Below are 20,304 nucleotides of genomic sequence, written 5' to 3'. Positions count from 1 at the left end.
AACATACTTTAGTAACCATATTGTGCTCTTCTTTCCAAATTTTTTCTATGCACTTCTTACAGATATCTATACAGATAAATGGCATATCAAAGCTTTGTCAGCTGGTGTTATAAGACAACACTATAAGGTTATCATCCTGTCATGTGTTGTTCTCCAGATAAGCTTGGAGCTTCCTGATCAGACTGGTCAGTATGTTGCTTCAGACGACCCCTACACTGAAGATGGCATGCAATCACGTCCTCCTTTGAAGGTCTCTCAAACTGTGATGCCAGGTCCATTGAAATCGGGGTTTCCTTCAGCTTATCTTCAAATACCTCATCAAACACAAGCCTAAACACACCCTCATTTACATAACTGTAGAAATATTGCAGTCAATAAATCTTTTTTCGTTATGATCATTTATTTTCCTGCTTCATACATTAAGTTTTTATTTATGAATATATTTGAAATAAAAACATTACTGCTTACAGTATGTCGTTTGTGTTTTTGGGGAACATAACCTTGTACTTTCCCTCTCCTGCTTTTGTTACGGCTTGGTGACATTGTAATGGATGGCTGCAAGGTACAACCTGTAAAAATATAAACAAGCAATACATTTATTGTAAAAGTAAATATTACTTTATTTAAAACAGTTACTAAAATACTTAAATACCTGCACAGCATTCCAATAAATGGGAAAATCAAATTTTTTGCTGCAAATCTGAAATCTCAGGCTACGGACGGCAAAGGCATCCACTGATGATGGTGATGGAAACATTGTGAAACAATGCTACTGCCTGGGTTCCTATGATTATGCAGAGAAAAAAAACTTTGTCATCATCGGTTATACATTTAAGACTGGTAGTAGTATAAATACATCATATGTGTTACATACATTTGCTCCTCATATACCAGTCTGACTGCTTGTACTGTGTGCCCACTGATGTTGCATGTTTGGCATTATGCATCTCGTCTACTACTGCCTACAGTGTAAAAGAGTGTGTCCTGCTGCGAATCTAGAATCTAGACAAATAAAACAAACATGTAATCAGTCAAAAAGACATATTATAATAATAGGGTACAACGAATATAAATCGTTAGACTATTTATTAAAACGTTCATGTATTACATATTACATGCCCCAACATTAGCAACACACATTACGTGTTTACTTCGTTTCAAAATCTAAGAAAGCTTCAAGTTAATACAACAGTAAAAAAACAAATAATCTGTACTTAGAGTTTCTTGACTTTGTTCATGAGAACAAACTTTACCGGTAACAGTTTAGCTGGTAACTTAGCAAGTTTGTAAACACGTCTAAATCAACATCGATAAAAAAACGATAGTCTGCATAATTCAACATACACGTGGGTAAATATGGTACGTTGTTTATGAAATACAGTATAAAACATTAGCTTGCAATCTTAGCTCTACACGCACATTAAACTCCGGTAACCGATATTGTAAAAGGTAAATAATTAACATAGATACTTACAGCCTTTGATCCAGAAGTGCACGGTAATCCAACTTTTAGGAGGAGACGTCGCGCTAACCCAGCTTCAAATTCGTTACGGTTCATGAAGCAGTCATTGTGAAAACTCCATATACATATAACAACTTCTGACTGGATTGTGCCGGAACCGTATTAAACATGATGTCCTCTGTGGAAGGCCACAAAGTGCTATTTTGCCCTCGCATCTAAAGAGACAGCGTCTACTCTACATATTTAATCGCATAAAAATAAGAATTTACAAACACACTCGTAACAGGGACTCCCAACCTCCACCATTTCAGCTCTCTTCTGCGCTCTCCACCCCCGTCTTTGAGGGCGTACCCAAGCAAAGCAGAGAGGGCTGAACTATGATAATGTTGGTCTTGTCTACGTCACCAATCCCAGGAAGTAAACTGTTGCCTACAATCCGAGTGTTTTTTGTAATCCTAGACAGTAGAGACGATAACTCGCGTCATCATTTTCTTTGAGGTATGTACTTTTTGAATATCGTTAGCATGTACTAATACACACCTACACACAAAAGGATGTTTAAAAACGTGTATCTCAAAATAGGTGCTCTTTAAACTTAGGTACGACAAGCATGTAGGCTGTAAGATGATGACACAAAACCTTCGACGGCTGCGTCACAGATAAGCGCAACATCACCAACATGCGCTAGTGGTAAACAATTACCAGTACGCATGTTGTAGCAGCAAACACACTGTGCGTTGATCATGCTGAATTTCTGATCTTTGGACGCAAGACCTCTCTCACTGCACGACATAGGACCACCGATGAAGAGCCACGATCACAGACATCGCAAGATTGTTTTATGATGGCAATTTTCGTCTGGGACAGCCAAAAATCATGCAGGCTTTAAAAATTCAGCATGATCAAGTGTCTGAAGGTGTTATGCAGGGTTTACACCAAACGCGTTTTGGGCGTCAAAATCAAGTCTACCGCGCCTAGTTTGCAGCTTGAACACTTTGAATGCATTCGCACATGTAGAGCGGAGTAGACGCGCGGAAAAAGCAAGCATTTGACGCGCGTCCGAGGCAAACTCCGCTTCTTGTGGGAGGGGCAACTGCTGTGCGAGTGTCTGTTTGCAACATGACTGATGTTGATTGTGCATGATGTTGAGTTACCAGTTTGTATTGGGTAACCTTACTATAGGGAGAAAATAAACGGCGCGGGTCGATAAACGTAACCTAACTCAAAAGTAAAGTGTGTATTAAAACTTACCAGGTGGCCCACAGTCCTTACTGACACTCTTCTAAGCGAGGTCCTTTTTATTCCTGTATCCTATAGAAATAAGAACTGTTGTCATATAGCTCCGAGTGACTGCTTGAATGAGGGACTCTGGGCGGGGCTGCCACCACAGCAGCAGGCAGGCTCCTAATTGGTTAACGCGGCGCGAAATTCCGCCAAAGTTAAAATTTTTCAACTCGGGCGTCAGCCGCAAATTCGCGTGAAACGCAAAATGCACAATAGCACCATTCGCGCGTACCGCGCACAGCGCTCAATTCGCGCCTTTCGCGTCAACGCGTCTCCACATTGACTTAACATTGAAATCACTCGCGCTTCACGCCTCTAGCGCGGTTGGTGTAAATGCACCATTAGATCCTTTTCCTACTTAGCCCCTAATCTCTGGAATGATTTGCCAACTGATGTCCGAGAATCAGACACAGTTGATCACTTTAAGTCTAAACTTAAGACTTATCTTGCAATAGTTAGCCTGTATGGAACAAAGCATTCAATTACTCGTCTGGGTAATATACTAATGCTGCAATAGCTAGCCTGTCTGGAACCGAGCAGATATTAAACCCCAACACTGTTATCTGTTTACATATATATCAAAGCCTTCGTGTCATCATCGTACAGTCTACATGCTGGTCATACCCAAGTTTAAACGATCCATGTCGCTATATTATAGAAGTGCAAAAATCCTGCTGTGTATTCTGGGCTTAAGTAACAAATAAAAGAATATAGACAAGAATGGTGGCGGTGTGTGAAAAGTGGGCTGGGATGTGGCTACTCACATGGTTACAGACAGTATTTCAATTTTAATATATTCTTGTCTTGATTGTTGGTGTAAACCAGCAAATGCCCCCAAGAACACCTGAACGCCCCCCTTTAAAAAATCTTGCTTTCAGCACCCCGATGCTTTTTGAATGCCCCCGTTGAGAAACGATCTTGTATAGAGTTTAACAGGGCTAAGATCACGAGGTTACCATGAACATAGGTTTGTGAAAAATAGGGGTTGGCACAAATCTTGTTTTTAAACTCACAGTTAAAATCAACCGGATAAAAAAATGTCCATACTGGAAAAAAACTGGTCTGAAGGTGTTTAGATGTTTGTGGTTGATTTCGTAATGTTAGCTGGTGGGGACAAACAGTCACATAGGGTGACAAAGAACAAGTCAAGTCACAGTGACCCGACTGGAAAAATACAGAGGACACAACAATAAATAAACAAGTTTACCAGTGTGATTTCACTCAATACAATAATATCAATGTGATTCAGCTTCGTATGATTATTCATTATAAGTATCATCATGGATATGGATATGATGTGACTATTATAAAAATGTAAATGTAAATCGTTACGAGTGTCAGTAAAACATTTAATCCTGAAAATAACTAAATAAATAAAAAATTGATTTTTAACCGATAAGAATTTAATTCTTGAATGAGTGTGCACTATTTTTCATTTAGTTTGAATTTTTAATTTTTTTAGGTTGCACCTTTTCTACTTTGATGGTTGAGCATCTCTTTTAAAAACATTTTTGTCAGTGTCAGTGCTAAGAAATTTCTAGAAAACATTTTAATTGCAAAACAGATTTAAGTCTACTTTATAATATAGGCAACTTAAATTATTTAGTTCACTCTTTGTGAATACTGCATTTAGTTAATGTTTTCTTGAGGTTTAAGAGACATCACTATTATTAGTCAACATTTGAAGAGGATCAAAAAAGTTCATCAAAGCTGTCCTAAGACAAGAACGGGTATTGGGTATTGGTTTAAGAACACATTTATGTAAGGGTTTAAATCACTTCAGATGTTGACTATTGTATTATAAGTTAACACTTAAATATTTCCTTTATTATAAACATGTTTTATAAATCTCCCCATGTGGTTCCGACAAACATCGCACATAGAGAAGTCCTGCCCAGAACTGGCAAATATTAACTTTGTTAAAGACTTTGTTTGGTGTATTTCTTTATCTCCGACACAGTGTGAATCAACGAACAGTTTAGAGATGATGAGATCAAGTCTAGCTATTTTATCCATATGGATATGCTTGAGTGTTGATGCTACGTTCCCTAAAGGTAAAGCCCTTTTTTGAACATTTCCTTAAAGTTGAATTTAATGAATAATACGGAAGAGGATTAGGGCCACTGGTGAAAAAAATATTTGAATTCTGACTTTATTCTCAGAATTCTGACTTTAAAATCAGAATTCTGAGATTAAAGTCAGAATTCTGAGATTAAAGTCAGAATTCTGAATTCTGAGATTAAAGTCAGAATTCTGAATTCTGAGATTAAAGTCAGAATTCTGAGTTTAAAGTCAGAATTCTGAGTTTAAAGTCAGAATTCTGAGTTTAAAGTCAGAATTCTGAGATTAAAGTCAGAATTCTGAATTCTGAGATTAAAGTCAGAATTCTGAGATTAAAGTCAGAATTCAAATATTTTTTTCACCAGTGGCCCTAATCCTCTTCCGTAGTACGACACAATTACAAAAAAGAACAAAAAAAAGACAGATCTCAGGCACGGATAAGCTTGCTAAAGATGAATTGTTTTGACACTGACAAAGGCAACAAATGTATGGCTTTGATTGACAGCTGCTACTATCTGATGTGTCTCTCTACATTTGTCTGACAGTCTGTTCTGAGCTCCCAAAAGTAGACTTTGCTCAAGTTCTTCCTGCCTTCATTAAAACCAGCTACAGCCACGGGGATAGAGTAAAGTACACCTGCAAAACTGGCTATGTCTCTCTGTGGGAACACATCTTTGAATGTAATGAAAACAGATGGACTAAGACTCGTGATGCGACATGTACACGTAAGTCACAATAAATGAACCATTCTAACGTTTATTTTCTAAGTTTAAGGACTGGTTGATTAGCTTAAGCCAGGACTAGGCTTTAGTTTAATTATTTAAAGTTCATTAAAAAGTAATCATTTAAAGTTTGTTTCTAGGACTTACCATTCTTGGACCATTACACCAAACATGACAGAAGTGCAAACGTTACATCTTACCCCATAGGTGGGGTTAAAATAACAGGCAGGGGGTTAGTTGTAACACTTGCTAAAAATTTACTATTTTGTCTTTATACTTGAATCGAAAGGTATCCACACTGTATTCATTCATACAGCCCTTTTCTAACACTAGTTCAATTATAAATGGATACAAATGTCTAAATATGTGGAAAAAAGCAGCACAATTATGACAAAACATTTTTTATGTGACCCAGTCTGTAATAATCATACACAGTTTCAAAATCAAATTCTGAGATAATGAGCATCAAAGTCTGATTTTAGCCATTCATTTCATTATGATTTCAATCTTTGACATGACCTTATTCAATCAATATTAAAAATATGAATAAAAACATTTAACACACAATTTTTGATAAGACAGGCACATTTATTTTGTTGGCAGCCAGCAATCATTCATGTGTAGCCTATTTATAACAACGGCAAGAATTACGCTAACGTTGGTGGTTTTCATATCGTAAGTGCTGAGGGGTTAGTTGTAACACAGCGTTACAATTAACCCCGTTCGGTCTAAAATATTTTCAACCCACCAAGAGCTGCAGACATATTTCAAAATAATGCTATGTTTTAGTCAACAAGACACTGATTAATATGACATAGCGTTGGATTTGGTATCTTAAATGCCACCAAAACACTCGTTCATCAATAACTCTCTGGAAAAACATTATAGATTTCTAATCATTTGAGGGAGATCATCGTTTGGCAGTGTGAAAAAAATACAGGAAAAACAAAACGCTCAACCTTGTGCAACAATGTAAATAGTCCGTGTATACATATATATATATATATATATATAAACTTACACACACACACATTGCTTTTCCTATACGCACTGTGACATAATTCGAATGCAAATGCAAACTGTTTGCATTTTCATTTACACAAACGTACAATGTATGCCAAAATTCAAATTGAAAAGCAAAGTCTATTTGCAATTACATTTCCTATGTCTTTCGAGTTAAGACCCTGCCTGTCAGGGGTAAGACCAGGTGAGACAAGACGATGAGGCAAGATGCGGATCCAAGTGCAGTTTATTCCGTAAAAATGTGTAAACAAAGCAAAAACCAAGAGCTAGGGAACACACAAGGGACTGCGACATCATACATGGAAGAGGTGTTTTGAGTAATGAGAGTCAGTTTGTGTCCTTACAGTTTTATGAGTTCTTTTGGTGGTGGTGGGTACAGATGGGGAAGTCCGGGGGGAAGAACCAGAGTTCACAACAACGGGAGGGGGCTGACGTGGAAACACAGGGCGCACAGGAAGTACAGGGGGCTCAGGAACAACAGTAGGAACAGGGAGCACAGGAAACGAAGACTGAAACTGACAAGACAGTTCCGATCCGCCGGAAAGGGCGGATTCCTCTACGTCCATGGGACGCGCCGGCGACACAGGACGCGCCGGCGACACAGGACGCGACGGCGACACAGGACGCGCCGGCGACACAGGACGCGCCGGCGACACAGGACGCGACGGCGACACAGGACGCGACGGCGACACAGGACGCGACGGCGACACAGGACGCGACGGCGACACAGGACGCGACGGCGACACAGGACGCGACGGCGACACAGGACGCGACGGCGACACAGGACGCGACGGCGACACAGGACGCGACGGCGACACAGGACGCGACGGCGACACAGGACGCGACGGCGACACAGGACGCGACGGCGACACAGGACGCGACGGCGACACAGGACGCGACGGCGACACAGGACGCGCAGGCGACTCTGGAGACTTGGGGGAAGTCGATGGTACAGGCTGCACAGGAGAGGTGTTCTTCCTCCTCGTCTTACGTCTGGGACGAGGAGCGGAAAGCGCCGGAGGAGTGGGAGACGGCCTGACCAGTCCACCCAATTCCGAAGCTGAACCACCCGACGCCGAATCCCAGGAGGCATGTCTCTCTCGTTTCCCCCTGAGACTGTTGGGTGGACAGGACACGGGTGGCAGAGACGAGAATGGCCTGTCTGAAGAGAACACTCCCACTCGCCGACGCTCCGGGATGGTTGCCAGAGGGGCTGGAAAAGAGGTCCTTCCTCCCTGGAATGCCCCTCTGGCCGTGGCATCTGTCCACGCGTTGCTTCCCCCGCGTCGAACCAGTCTAGTACCTCTAAATGCCTTATAATCAATATTGGGGTTGAGGTCCATAGTCCGCTGGGTTTTAATTTGTCGTTGGTATTCTGTCACGACTGGTACACTAGGAAGACGAAGGAAAACCCAAACGCAGACTAAAATAAAGAATACTATAATACATGCAAACAGACAGAACCAAAACACCCACGAGGGGGTAATACATAACAATAAACAGACACGAGAACTAACTAACTAACTAACATTAACACTTGGAAACACTAACTACATAAACTTATACAAGAGACTTGGAACAGAGAGTAAACACAGGGATCTGGAAAGGAAACAGAGAATAATACCAACGCACGGAGGACAGGACAGAAGGATCTTAAATAGGGAATGCTAAACAACAAACACCTGGAGCTAATCAAACATAAGGGAGCGGGAAACAATTCACGAACCCTGAGAGAAACGTGACTGCGGAAGGGCATGTCACACCACTCTCTCAGGGCAGACATGTACTGTCACAACCTAATCTCTCAAACTCGGATAAGACAAGAAATGGAGAGACCAGGTCGTGACACTGCCATATTCCTGCATTTAAAACTGTCAATTAGAAAGCAGCCACTTCCCTATCCCTACCCATCTGTTTAAATCATGTTTTGCCTCAATAGGCTCTGTTGTCCTAAATATAATGAAAGATTACATATGCACAGGAGTGGAGCCAGCAGCTTTCAAACTGGCTGGTGTAACCCCATGCCCTAAAAAATCTAACGCTGATTTGGACATCAATGATTTTTGGCCCATTTCCAATCTTCCCTTTATGGCCAAAATCTTTAAAGTGCATATGTGAAGTAAAAAAAAGTGAGATAAACATAAAACCTTGTATGAAAATACCATACAAAATTAAATGCAATGGTAAAATGTTTTACAAGACAATTTCAAAATACCTTTTTTAACATCGTGTCATATTACATATTCAGAGGGAGTTGTCTAAAAGTTTATTTATTTCAGTAATTACATTCAAAAAGTGAAACGTGTATGTTATATTCTTCATTACACACAGACTGATATATTTCAAATGTTTATTTATTTTAATTTTGATGATTATAACTGACAACTAAGGAAAATCCCAAATTCAGTATCTTAGAAAATTAGAATATTACTTAAGATCAATACAAAGAAAGGATTTTTAGAAATCGTGGCCAACTGAAAAGTATGAACTTGAAATGTATAAGCATATACAGCACTAAATACTTTGTTGGGGCTCCTTTTGCCTGAATTACCACAGCAATGTGGTGTGGCATGGAGTCGATCAGTCTATGGCACTGCTCAGGTGTTATGAGAGCCCAGGTTGCTCTGATAGTGGCCTTCAGCATTCTGCATTGTTGGGTCTGGCATATCGCATCTTCCGCTTCACAATACCCCATAGATTTTCTATGGAGTTAAGTTCAGGTGAGTTTGCTGGCCAATTAAGAACAGGGAAACTATAGTCCTTAAACCAGGTACTGGTAGCTTTGGCACTGTGTGCAGGTGCCAAGTTCTGTTGGAAAATGAAATCTGTATCTCCATAAAGTTGGTCAGCAGCAGGAAGCATGAAGTGCTCTAAAACCTCCTGGTATACGGCTGCGTTGACCTTAGACCTCAGAAAACACAGTGGACCAACACCAGAAGATGCCATGGCACCCCAAACCATCACTGACTGTGGAAACTTTACACTGGACCTCAAGCAACGTGGATTGTGTGCCCCGCCTCTCTTCCTGCAGACTCTGGAACCCTGATTTCCAAAGGAAATGCAAAATTTACTTTCATCAGAGAACATAACTTTGGACTGCCCAGCAGCAGTCCAGTCTTTTTGTCTTTGAGACGCTTCTGTTGTTCAAGAGTGGCTTGACACACGGAATGCGACAGCTGAAAGCCAGGTCTTGCATACGTCTGTACGTAGTGATTCTTGAGTCCACTCTTTGTGAATCTCCCCCACATTTTTGAATGGGTTTTGTTTCATAATCCTCTCCAGGCTGCGGTTATCCCTATTGCTTGTACACTTTTTTCTACCACATCTTTTCCTTCCCTTCGCCTCTCTATTAATGTGCTTGGACACAGAGCTCTGTGAACAGCCAACCTCTTTTACAATGAGCTTCTGTGTCTTGCCCTCCTTGTGCAAGGTGTTAATGGTCGTCTTTTGGACAACTGTCAAGTCAACAGTCTTCCCCATGATTGTGTAGCCTACAGAACTAGACTGAGAGATGATTTAAATGCCTTTGCAGGTGTTTTGAGTTAATTAGCCGATTAGAGTGTGGCACCATGTGTCTTCAATATTGAGCCTTCACAATATTCTAATTTTCTGAGATACTGAATTTGGGATTTTCCTTAGTTGTTCGTTATAATCATCAAAATGAAAAGAAATAAACATTTGAAATATATCATTCTGTGTGTAATAAATGAATATATTATAGAAGTTTCACTTTTTGAATGGAATAATAAATTCACTTTTTGGTGTGTCAGGATATCAAGTCTTAAGGTTTCCCATAAAGAACAAGGATGGTGCAATCTTCTGTGCCTGGGTTTGCTTAGTGCAGGTAAAGAAACAGGATGGGATGCCATAGCAAGAAACCATGTGAGGCCAGAGTTTTTGTCACCGGCGAGGAAACATGAATGATCACGAATTTGTCAGAGATGCAGCTCGACGGAGATGTGAATTGTGCACAACAAGTCTTGTTTTGAAGACACTGTCTGGGTTTTTTTCTGTGATGACCTGCTGCCTATCCCTTACTTATACAACTTGTTTTTGCTTGATTTAATTGTAATGTTAACTGGGCATTTGCCATTTTAGATTATGAGATATGAAATATACTAATATATTTTTTCATCAGAAATTGGATTGTTTATGTAAGGCTATGTACTCTTTTTTTGTTCATGGGCAATAAATATGCTTTCTCAATTAAATCTATGCTTTGTTGTTTATAGACACCACATAAAAGCTATGAAAGCAATTCAAACCACCAAAAATTCAAAAATAAGAGAAGATACTTCGTACAACTTTAAGCACATTAACCAAACATTGGGTTGTTTTAACCCAACAAAAAGTTAGTTCTACCAAACAGATGGGTTAAAAAAATCAACCCATAGAGTTGGATTGATGATTGTACAACCCAAAATTGTTGTGTTAAAAAATGGAAAAACCCAACGTTGGGTTACAAAACAATACAAGTTTTAACCCAACCATTTTTATAGCAGTGGTTCTCAAACTTTTTCTGCGTGCGGCCCCCCTTGTGTACAGTGCATTCCTTCGCGGCCCCCCAAAGAAATGTATGACAAAAAACGTATCTAAAATATAACATTTTAATTAAACAAAACATATTAAGTTATACAAAGTAGTGCTGTTGGTTAGTAGCCTTATTTTTTTAGGTTAATTATACAGAATTCATGATAAATGAATGTATTTTATAAAATGTCATAAAACTGGGGCCCCCCTAGCACCATCTCGCGGCCCCCCTGGGGGCCCCGGCCCCCAGTTTGAGAACCACTGTTTTAGAGTGTATATAGATGGTTTCAGCAGTAACAACATAAACAAACGGCTTTCTTGAAACACAAGTAACTTCCGGTAAACTCCTCTATAAATTAATGTCAAGATGTGCATTTAGAGTACATTATTTTTGATAACAAGCAAAATAAACGATAAGTATATTACCTTAGTTCATATTTCATAGCTACAATGAATAATAAAAGACGTTATACCGTGTCAAATGTATACAATGTTAACTACAAACCAGCTGCCAAACCTCCCTTCACATAGCGGTGAGGTGATCCATGAACGCAGTCTCCCCTCATCTATAGAAAACAAAACATTTGTTATTTTCTACGAGATATTTGTTCCAGAGTTAAAGGAACAGTATGTAAGAAATGTATATCAATTAATTATAAAATGGCCCTGGTCACTAGACATTAAGAAATAATTTTCATTTCAAATACTTATATCACTGACAACAGTGGTCTGGCCAGGATATTGTCATTTAAAAAGTGCAGTTGCAGCCCTCAACTGATGTTTATGTTGTCATATTGGGTATTGGCCACCAGTTGTGTGATTGCAGTACCAGTTTTAGCCACACGTTTTGTGATTGCAATACCAGTTTTGGCCACAATCCTACGTACTGTTCCTTTAATTTCAGCCACTAGTCAGACCATGAAACAAACAAGAGACCGAAAGTAAAGTTCCAACCAGACGCAACCGTAAAAACGCAGGTGTGTCCGATGAAACCGCCTATATTTTTGTCCACCTAGGATATTTGCCAGCCCAGCCATCTATAGCTGGCATGAACCGCCTGCTGGAGTACAGACACGTGTACAAGCACATTCTAAATCAAACTAACATCTCTACTTGTTACTTGCTACAGTTCTCTAAAATAGTATGGGAACCAACATACAGATGAATATATATAGAGTACCATCTACAGATTTTATGTATTTGTACAACGAAATCAATACTAAATCAGTGCCCAATTACTTCCTAGCGGTGAAATGCCCCCCAATCCACACAGAATGGGATGTGATTGCATCGGGCAAAACAGAAGGCCGGGGTTATGGTGACGTTATTCAATTTGACTGCAAGTCTCCTGATAAAACCATAGATGGAAGTAGTAGCATTACCTGCCAGGAGACGGGCGAGTGGAGTGCATCTGCTCCAAAGTGTAGAGGTTGATAATAAAATTTTCTATTTGTTAGTATCCTCACCCAATCATTACATGATTCTATGCTTTATTCAAAGTAATGATGGATTTTTTCATTTAATTCAGATATATCATGTAAACCACCTGACATAAGACATGGGACTGTAAAGCAGATGAGAGAGCACAGAAAAGATGAAACATTACAATATGATTGTGATCCAGGATATAAACTCAGGGAAGGAACTCCTAAGTGCACTAAACAGGGCTGGAGTCTGGAGCCAAAATGTGAAGCTGAAAGTCAAGGTAATACTTCACTGTTATTAAGAATAATACAGAAAACAGAGTAACTACTGTGACTGAGAAAAAGACTTTAAAGTTCAATAACTGAAATGACGTTTTTCAGAATCGGTGTCAAATTGTAGTCTGACTGTAATGTCCTGAAAACAGAGAGTTGAAACAGAGGCACTGTTTACACATTTGAAATGAAGGGGTGAGTGGTGGACTATGCTGTTGGTTCTATAAAAATAAAATCTACATACAGCATCTTTAATGAAGCATTATAATGTCAAAGATTTTATTTAGCCATTTTAACAATACAGTTGGGAGGAGTTTGTCTTGGTATGCTCACATATACAACTTAATTAACAACAACACACTGACACTACAACACATTCCAATCCACACATACAGCATATATACCCCCCAATAACATCAAATACACAGACATGAACAACACATATTGCACATTAAGTGTCTCAGTGTATAAGCTAGTCCAGTGTTTCCCAATCCTGGGGTGCGTTCCACTCCAGTTTTAGACACAGACTCGCGAACTTCCATAAGCACTTCCCCTCTGGGGAATCCCTGTCGCCATTTTGAAGTGCGTTCCACTTCGTCAAGTGGACGAGGGAAGTTTGTATGGACAGACCCTCGCTCCCTCGATTTTGACCGAGTCTGCTTCATATGTACACTTTATGCAGCTTCATATCCCACAATGCAACACGATTGTGACGTCACTTCAGCAACTCGCGCTTTGCACATGGAGGGGGCGGTCTCCACTTTCCATGCGATCAAGGGCTTAGGGCAATCCATTTGAACCCACTTGAAGTGTTCTAGCAGTAGTGGGCACTTGTACAACGTAAGCAATGACGTACATAAGAGTGAACGAGACTGAGGCAAGTTAGCGAAAAAATGAACTGGAACGCAGGGCTGGTCCTCGAGGCCCCCCTCCCAGAAAGTTTTAGATGTCTCCTTATTTAACACACCTGATTTAACTCATCAGCTTGTTAGGGAGACATGTTTACCATTTTTGAAGTAGGCTGATTAGTTGAATCAGGTGTTTTAGGGGGTTTTCACACCTGCCTTGTTTAGTTCGATTGAATCGTACCATAGTTCGATTGCTCAGTTGGTGCAGTTCGTTTGGGCAGGTGAGAATGCAGCAATCGAACTCTGGTGCGCACCAAAAGCGGACCAAACAAGCGGACCGAGACCAGCTTGCAGAGGTGGTCTTGGTACGCTTTCAAACGAACTCTAGAGCGGTTCGTCTGTGGTGAGAACACGATCTGAGATCGAACCGACCTAACTGCAAAAGTACTGCGCATTTTGGACTAAACCAGCTGCCGTAGTCAACTGCGCAGTGCATTATCGGATGAGGAAGTGTTTGTTGACCGTTTCTATTAGCAATATTAGCACAATGACAAATCGCGGACATACCTGGAGTTGCGAGGAGGTGCGGGCGGAGCCTCGAAAAGTTTTTGTCTTCGCCGTTTGTAGTGCATTAAACCGTTGTTTTCAAGCCGCATCCGCGATTCATTCTGAAAATGAACAGTTTGTCTAGAGTGCTGTATACAAACTATGTATAACAACCACAGAGACATAATTACAGCGCGCAGCCGTCTGTCCATGGTGTCTGCTGTATTATCCTTCTTTTGTTTACTTCCGGGGGTTCCTTTGGAATTTGCCGCACGTTGATTCTGACCAATCGTGAAGCCGTTTAGGAAATACGTTCAAATACATGTGGCCAATGAGTGATGTTGATCTTATTACATTACAGAATTTTGGTTCGTTTCAATTGGTGCGGATCAGAGCAATCTGTGTGGTGTGAAATGGAACCAAATCTGCTAAAAAAGTTACAATGTATCATTTTTTGCTTTTGGTCTGGACCAAATGAACCGAATTACAGATGTGAAAACGCCCATAAATAAGGAGACGTCTAAAACTTTCTGTCAGGGGGGCCTCGAGGACCAGGATTGGGAAACACTGAGCTAGTTCATAAAGTGCTTGATGTAAGACGCACAAGGCAAATAATACCCATAACGCATATGGATTTAAAATTGGGGAAAGTGAGGGTGAGTGGTGGGGAGACAAACAGTACGACCAGGCCATGCTAAATTTATAGTAAGCATTCAATGTTCTAGCTTCAGACCATGGTTAAATAACGTATGGCCTGGGAATAGGTACTATCTCTGAAGCGTGATGTTCTGCAAATGATGCTTCTGTACCTCTGTAGGGTGAACAGGTAATTTGCTGGGTGATAGGGGTCAGTGGTGAAGTTCCTTGCCTTCCTAATAATTCTGGTGTAGTAGTGTGAGGCTATGGTAGGCAGACTACAGCCAATGATCTTAGAGGCTCTGCTCACTACTTTCTCCAGCTGTTGCTTACCCTGACTGGTCGCATTACTGTACCAGGACAGGATAGAAAAGGTAAGCATGCTTTCTATGGTGGCTCGGTAGAAATGAGTCATGCATTTCTGGCTAACCCCAAATTTCCTCAACTGATGGAGGAAATAAAGTTTCTGATGGGCTTTGCTTACAATGAGACTGATGTTCAGATCCAATGAAAGGGACTGATAAATGGTGGTGCCCAAGAAACAGAAGGAAGAGACCCTCTCAACAACCTGGTCTCTGATGGAGAGGGAAAGGTGCTGAACTGCCTTCTTTCGGAAGTCCACTATCATCTCTTTTGTTTTAGATGTATTGGGGATTAAGTTATTGGCCTCACACCACTTCACCAGCTGTACTTCTCCCCTATAACCAGTTTCATCCCCATCAGAGATAAGACCTACTACAGTGGTATCATCTGCGAATTTTAAGAGTTTAACTGATGTTAAATTGGACGTACAGTTATTGGTATAAAGAGAGAATTAAAAAGTAGACAGGACACGTCTTTTTGGGGTGCCAGTATTAAGAACCCTGGTTGATGATTATTCATTTTAACATATTGTTTCCTACAGGACAAAAAAATTGAGATTAATTGACACAATACAGTTTTAACACCTATGGCTTGAAGAGAGTTATACAGCCTGAAATAATAGTGTCAAAAGCTAAACAAAAATCAAGGAACAGGACACGAGCATATGTATTCTTAGACTCAAGATGTTGGAGAATAAAATGTGCACCCAATGACACTCACTCCCCTATTTGGCCTGTAGGCAAACTGATGAAGATCCAGTGTAATATGCACTAAGTTCCTACAGACTAAGCGCTCAAACACCTTCATAACAACTGATGTGAGTGCAATAGGCCTGTAATAATTAAGGCAGGTGATGTTATTCTTCTTAGGAACTGGAATTATCATATAGCTGATTTAAAACAAGTGGGTACTATTGAGGAAATGAGAGACCAGTTGAAGATATAAGTGAGTATGGGAGTGAGCTGGTCTGCACAGCTCCTCAGCATAGCTTATGTGATACCATCAGGCCCCTCTGCTTTTCTGATGTTTTAATGGTGGAGCAACCTCCTGACATCATGCTCTAAGATTGGGGGGGATCTACCAGACCCAGATGGGGGGAGCTGAGAGTGTTTATCTAAGCGTCACTGGACTTCAATCTGCAGTAAAAATCATTAAACCTCTCAGGAAGGGAGGGATCACAGTCTAAGACATGGTGCTTAATCTTATAATTAGTGATTGTCTGCAGTAGAGGTCGAGCAATATGGCTTTTTCTCTGGCCGATGCCGATACCGATATTTAGAAATCAGGGCAGCCGATGGCCGATATGTTTGGCAGATTTTCTATATGTACATAATAATCAAAACGTTCTCATCATTAGCAGATATTTTAAATGTAAAAATTTTACTCTTTAAGTCAAAGTATTTAAAAAATATATGACTGGTCTTTCTGAAGAGTTTTACAACCTCCTCTGCACCATGCATTTATCAGACACAGATATTACCTGACACTCTGCTGTCATCATCTTTGATCAGTTTTTTACCATGGCTTTTATTGCTTTGTAGGATAAAATCCTTATTTGGTCGACCTGATAAATTATTTATTCACCATAAAGTTAACATAGTAAATGTCTATGTTTTTTAGTTGAGACTGTTATTTAGGGCAAATCTTTCTAAACACATTTACATTCTCATTTCTGAGGCGCTAAAAGTGTCTGATTGTGCTGACAGTGCAGTCTTGTGAGTTTAGTGTTGGGACAGATCTGTTGTTTCAACCGTTCATTCAAACGAATCCGTTCAAAGGAGTCAGTTCGCGAATCGGACGCGCTGTGTTGTAATCCAGGCTGAGCAGCGCAAAACTGTAAACAAAGTCTTACTGTAACAACACGAAAAACATTTACTCGGTGTATATGATTTGGTCTTCCGACCTTTCGCCATCGAGTCAGTTTTGTTTTGTGTAATAAAAGCAGGGAGACAGTTTAAAGACAGAAAGCGTGCGCGCGCGGCTCTTCTCTCTGTCACGCAAACAAAGACATCATCACTCATTAATCACATGAAATGAGCCTAATCTTTTCACAGATTACATAAGCCCGTCGCGCTGTTGTACTGGCTGCTTAATTCGCGCGATCCCGCCATCGTTTACTAAAGCTGTTTGTGAACAAGGCACGGCTGCACACACATGGGAGCGCTCTGCTTGCAGCAAGAGGCAGCGTCACGAGTTCTACAACAATGCTGCCTGCCTATTAATCTGCCTAATTTTGCAGCAAAATTGGCCAAAGCCGATTTTTTAAAATATGCCAAAAATCGTCCGGCTGATAAATCGGTCGACTCTAGTCTGCAGGCCCGGCCAGACACCCTTTATGTCATGGACTTGGAGCTTATTTTCAAGATTTACTCTATATGAGGCTTTAGCTATTTTAATAGCCTTTTGACGTTGATATTTAAGGAGTCTGTATTGCACTTTATCACCAATACCTAAATTGCAGAATCCGGGTTGGAATTTTCCATGGCGAAGATGTGACCAGCCAATTGTTACAGTATATCACTGATGTCGCCACAGTGCTCGGTGGAATGTAAACAACACACAATATGACGGAGGGGATTCCAGCGAGCAGTTGTGTGTAAAAGTAATGGTGTTCGCACACCAATTCTGGTTAGTGTACTGTAGACGCAAACACTGCCGCCGCCCTACTTAAGGGATTCACTGGTGCGATCCGCCCCATGAAAGGTGAAGCCATCCAGTTGTAAAACAGAAACAGGATTATACTCTTGCAACCAGGTTTTGTCAGGCAAATGGTAGAGCAGTCCCTAAAATCCCGTTGAGAAAGAATGAGGGCAGTAAGCTCGTCCTTCTTATGTGATAGCGAATGAACGTTGGAGAGAGTGAGGCTCGGGAGGGCAAGCCAGTGCCCCCCCGGTGTCTTAACCGAACCAATGCGGAGTGGATCTGGCTCAAATGTTGGTGAAAGCGACAAATTGTCTCGAATGTAAATAAGTTCGGCTTTGTCATACCGAATGAATCCATCACAGGATTCCAAAAATAAACAAAACAACAAGTAGACCAAACAAACAGAGAGCAACACCGAGTCACCACAGTGCGGCACCATCTTGGAAGCTTATAATCTTCCAGTGCTCTGTCAACAGAGTGCCATCTACAGGTTTGATGTATTTGTACACAGAAGTCAGTACTAAATCAGTGCCCAATCACTTCCTAGTGTGGAAATGCCCCCCAATTCACACAGAAGGGGATGTGACTGCATCGGGCAAAACAGAAGGCGGAGGTTATGGTGATGTTATTCAGTTTGACTGCAAATCTGATAAAAGTATAGATGGAAGTAGCAGCATTTACTGCAAGGAGACGGGCGAGTGGAGTGCATCTGTTCCAAATTGTAAAGGTTAATAATTTCATTTTATTTTTGTCAGTATCCTCACCCAATCTTTATATGATTTTATGCTTTATTCAAGGTAATGATGGATTTTTCCATTTAATTCAGATATATCATGCACACCGCCTGACATACAACATGGGTCTGTTAAGCAAAAGAAAGAGCACAAGAAAGATGAGACATTACAATATGATTGTGATCCAGGATATAAACCCAGGCAAGGAAATCCTAAGTGCACTAAACAGGGCTGGAGTCTGGAGCCAAAATGTGAAGCTGAAAGTAAAGGTAATACTTCACTGTTATTAAGAATAATACAGAAAACAGAAAAATTGCTGCGACTGAGAAAAATACTTGTATGGAGGTAGCTAAAACTGCAATTGCGTTTTTTCTGAAATTTACATTTTTGACAATGTCTATTACTATTTTGCATTTGTGGTTGTGAAAGTGCCCTAAGCTCCTGTACAATGTCAACAGTGTGACCATTTATTGTAATGTCCTAAAAACAGGGAGTTAAAATAGAGGCATTGTTTAAACCAGGGGACGGCAAGAAAGTTTGGCATCTGTCCTCTTAAGTGACTTACAAAGATTAGAAAACAATAAAGCAATTTTTCATAGGAAGGTAATAATGCAGGAAGTGCTCAGTTGTCACTATTCCGAAACAGAACCTGTTGAGTGTTAGTATTTTTTTTATTTAAGGTAGAAGAGGTGAAAATGCAGTCAAAATTTGTCAAGTATTCTTGGAAAGATTCGTTTTTAGTGGTTTTTTGAATGTTGCAAGAGATGTGGCTGACCGGAGTCTTTTAGGGAGATCATTCCACCAGCTGGGAGATTTGGAGGAAAATGAGTGGTAACGTGTTTAGTGCCCTTTTCTGAAGGTATGACTGTCATGACTGCTGGGTGATCGATGGCTGTGTGTGGGGTATGTGTGTGTGTGTGTGTGTGTTTGTTTACCTGTGGTGCCGGTTCCTCGTGTGTTCACTAACTCCGCCCTCTCGTTTCGATAATTGTTCACCGGCGGTGTCTCGTTTACCTTTTCCTTTATATTGCACGTAGTCCTGTCTCTCGTTGCACGCTCATTTGTTTGGTCACAGTCCTGCTGCTCTGCCTTGTCTTGTCGGACGCTTCCTTGTTTTCTTCGCTGTTTACCCCAGGTTTGGATTACGGCATCCGGAGGCTCGTTTTCGCCCGGACCGCTCGCTTGTGGATTACTGGAACTGATTGACTTTGTTTATCTCTCGGAACAGCTGGTTCACTTCGTTTTTAGGCGGTACACCAGCTGTCTCTGCTTTCCATCGGCTTGCACCATCACCCGTGAGTGGATTATACTTTTTCACCATTGTGGATTACATTGACTCATTTGACTGTTTGTCTCTCGGAACAGCTGGTTCGCTTCGTTACTAGGCGGTACACCAGTTACTTCCGGGTTGCTTCATCTACATCAGGATTCCACAGTGGATTACTCCGTCTGAGAACGTTGGATTTTCCACCTTCCATCTCCGGCCGTCATCCGCCTTCAGGGCGGCGTGTATCATTCCTCTGTAGCGTGTGGTGACGGTGCTGGTGTTCTCAACGGAGAGCGTGGGTGGCTCTCTCTCTCTTCAGATCAGTTTTGGACTATCTTGTAGCGCCGACTCACTCTCTCCTTCTGTTGGACGTGCTTCATGCCAACAGTAGTGATTCCATCCAGAGTGAGTCGAGGGTGTATGCCGTGTGTGGATATTACCAGTGACTTTGCACTCCAACTCTCTAATTCTCTATTTTTTCTAAATAA

The 20,304-nt window shown here is 40.9% G+C and overlaps 1 protein-coding gene and 1 long non-coding RNA gene across 6 annotated transcripts in view; one reads left to right on the top strand and one right to left on the bottom strand.

Moving 5' to 3' along the window:
- Positions 1 to 20,304, top strand: part of LOC129452845 (complement factor H) — a 115,922-nt gene that overhangs the window by 78,176 nt on the left and 17,442 nt on the right. Inside the window, exons 1-6 of one of the 5 annotated variants that reach the window (XM_073861729.1) lie at positions 4,587 to 4,800; positions 5,353 to 5,532; positions 12,329 to 12,511; positions 12,611 to 12,787; positions 18,363 to 18,542; positions 18,642 to 18,818. The exons of the other annotated variants lie outside the window; for them this stretch is intronic. Coding sequence (XP_073717830.1) covers positions 4,602 to 4,800; positions 5,353 to 5,532; positions 12,329 to 12,511; positions 12,611 to 12,787; positions 18,363 to 18,542; positions 18,642 to 18,818 — 1,096 coding nt within the window. The 5' untranslated portion in view covers positions 4,587 to 4,601. Of the gene's footprint in view, positions 1 to 4,586; positions 4,801 to 5,352; positions 5,533 to 12,328; positions 12,512 to 12,610; positions 12,788 to 18,362; positions 18,543 to 18,641; positions 18,819 to 20,304 lie in introns of those variants that run through there. 5 annotated transcript variants of the gene reach the window in all.
- On the bottom strand, positions 466 to 2,468 carry LOC141359377 (uncharacterized). The gene is made up of 4 exons (XR_012365838.1): positions 1,475 to 2,468; positions 875 to 995; positions 653 to 784; positions 466 to 569 (listed from the first exon to the last, which is right to left on the bottom strand). It is a non-coding gene; the product is annotated as an uncharacterized lncRNA (long non-coding RNA).

The sequence above is a fragment of the Misgurnus anguillicaudatus genome, chromosome 23, assembly GCF_027580225.2.
Source record: "Misgurnus anguillicaudatus chromosome 23, ASM2758022v2, whole genome shotgun sequence".
NCBI classification, from domain to species: Eukaryota; Metazoa; Chordata; class Actinopteri; order Cypriniformes; family Cobitidae; genus Misgurnus; species Misgurnus anguillicaudatus.
The sequence above is the reverse complement of the archived record's forward strand: the minus strand, read 5'-3'. Positions and strand labels throughout refer to the sequence as shown.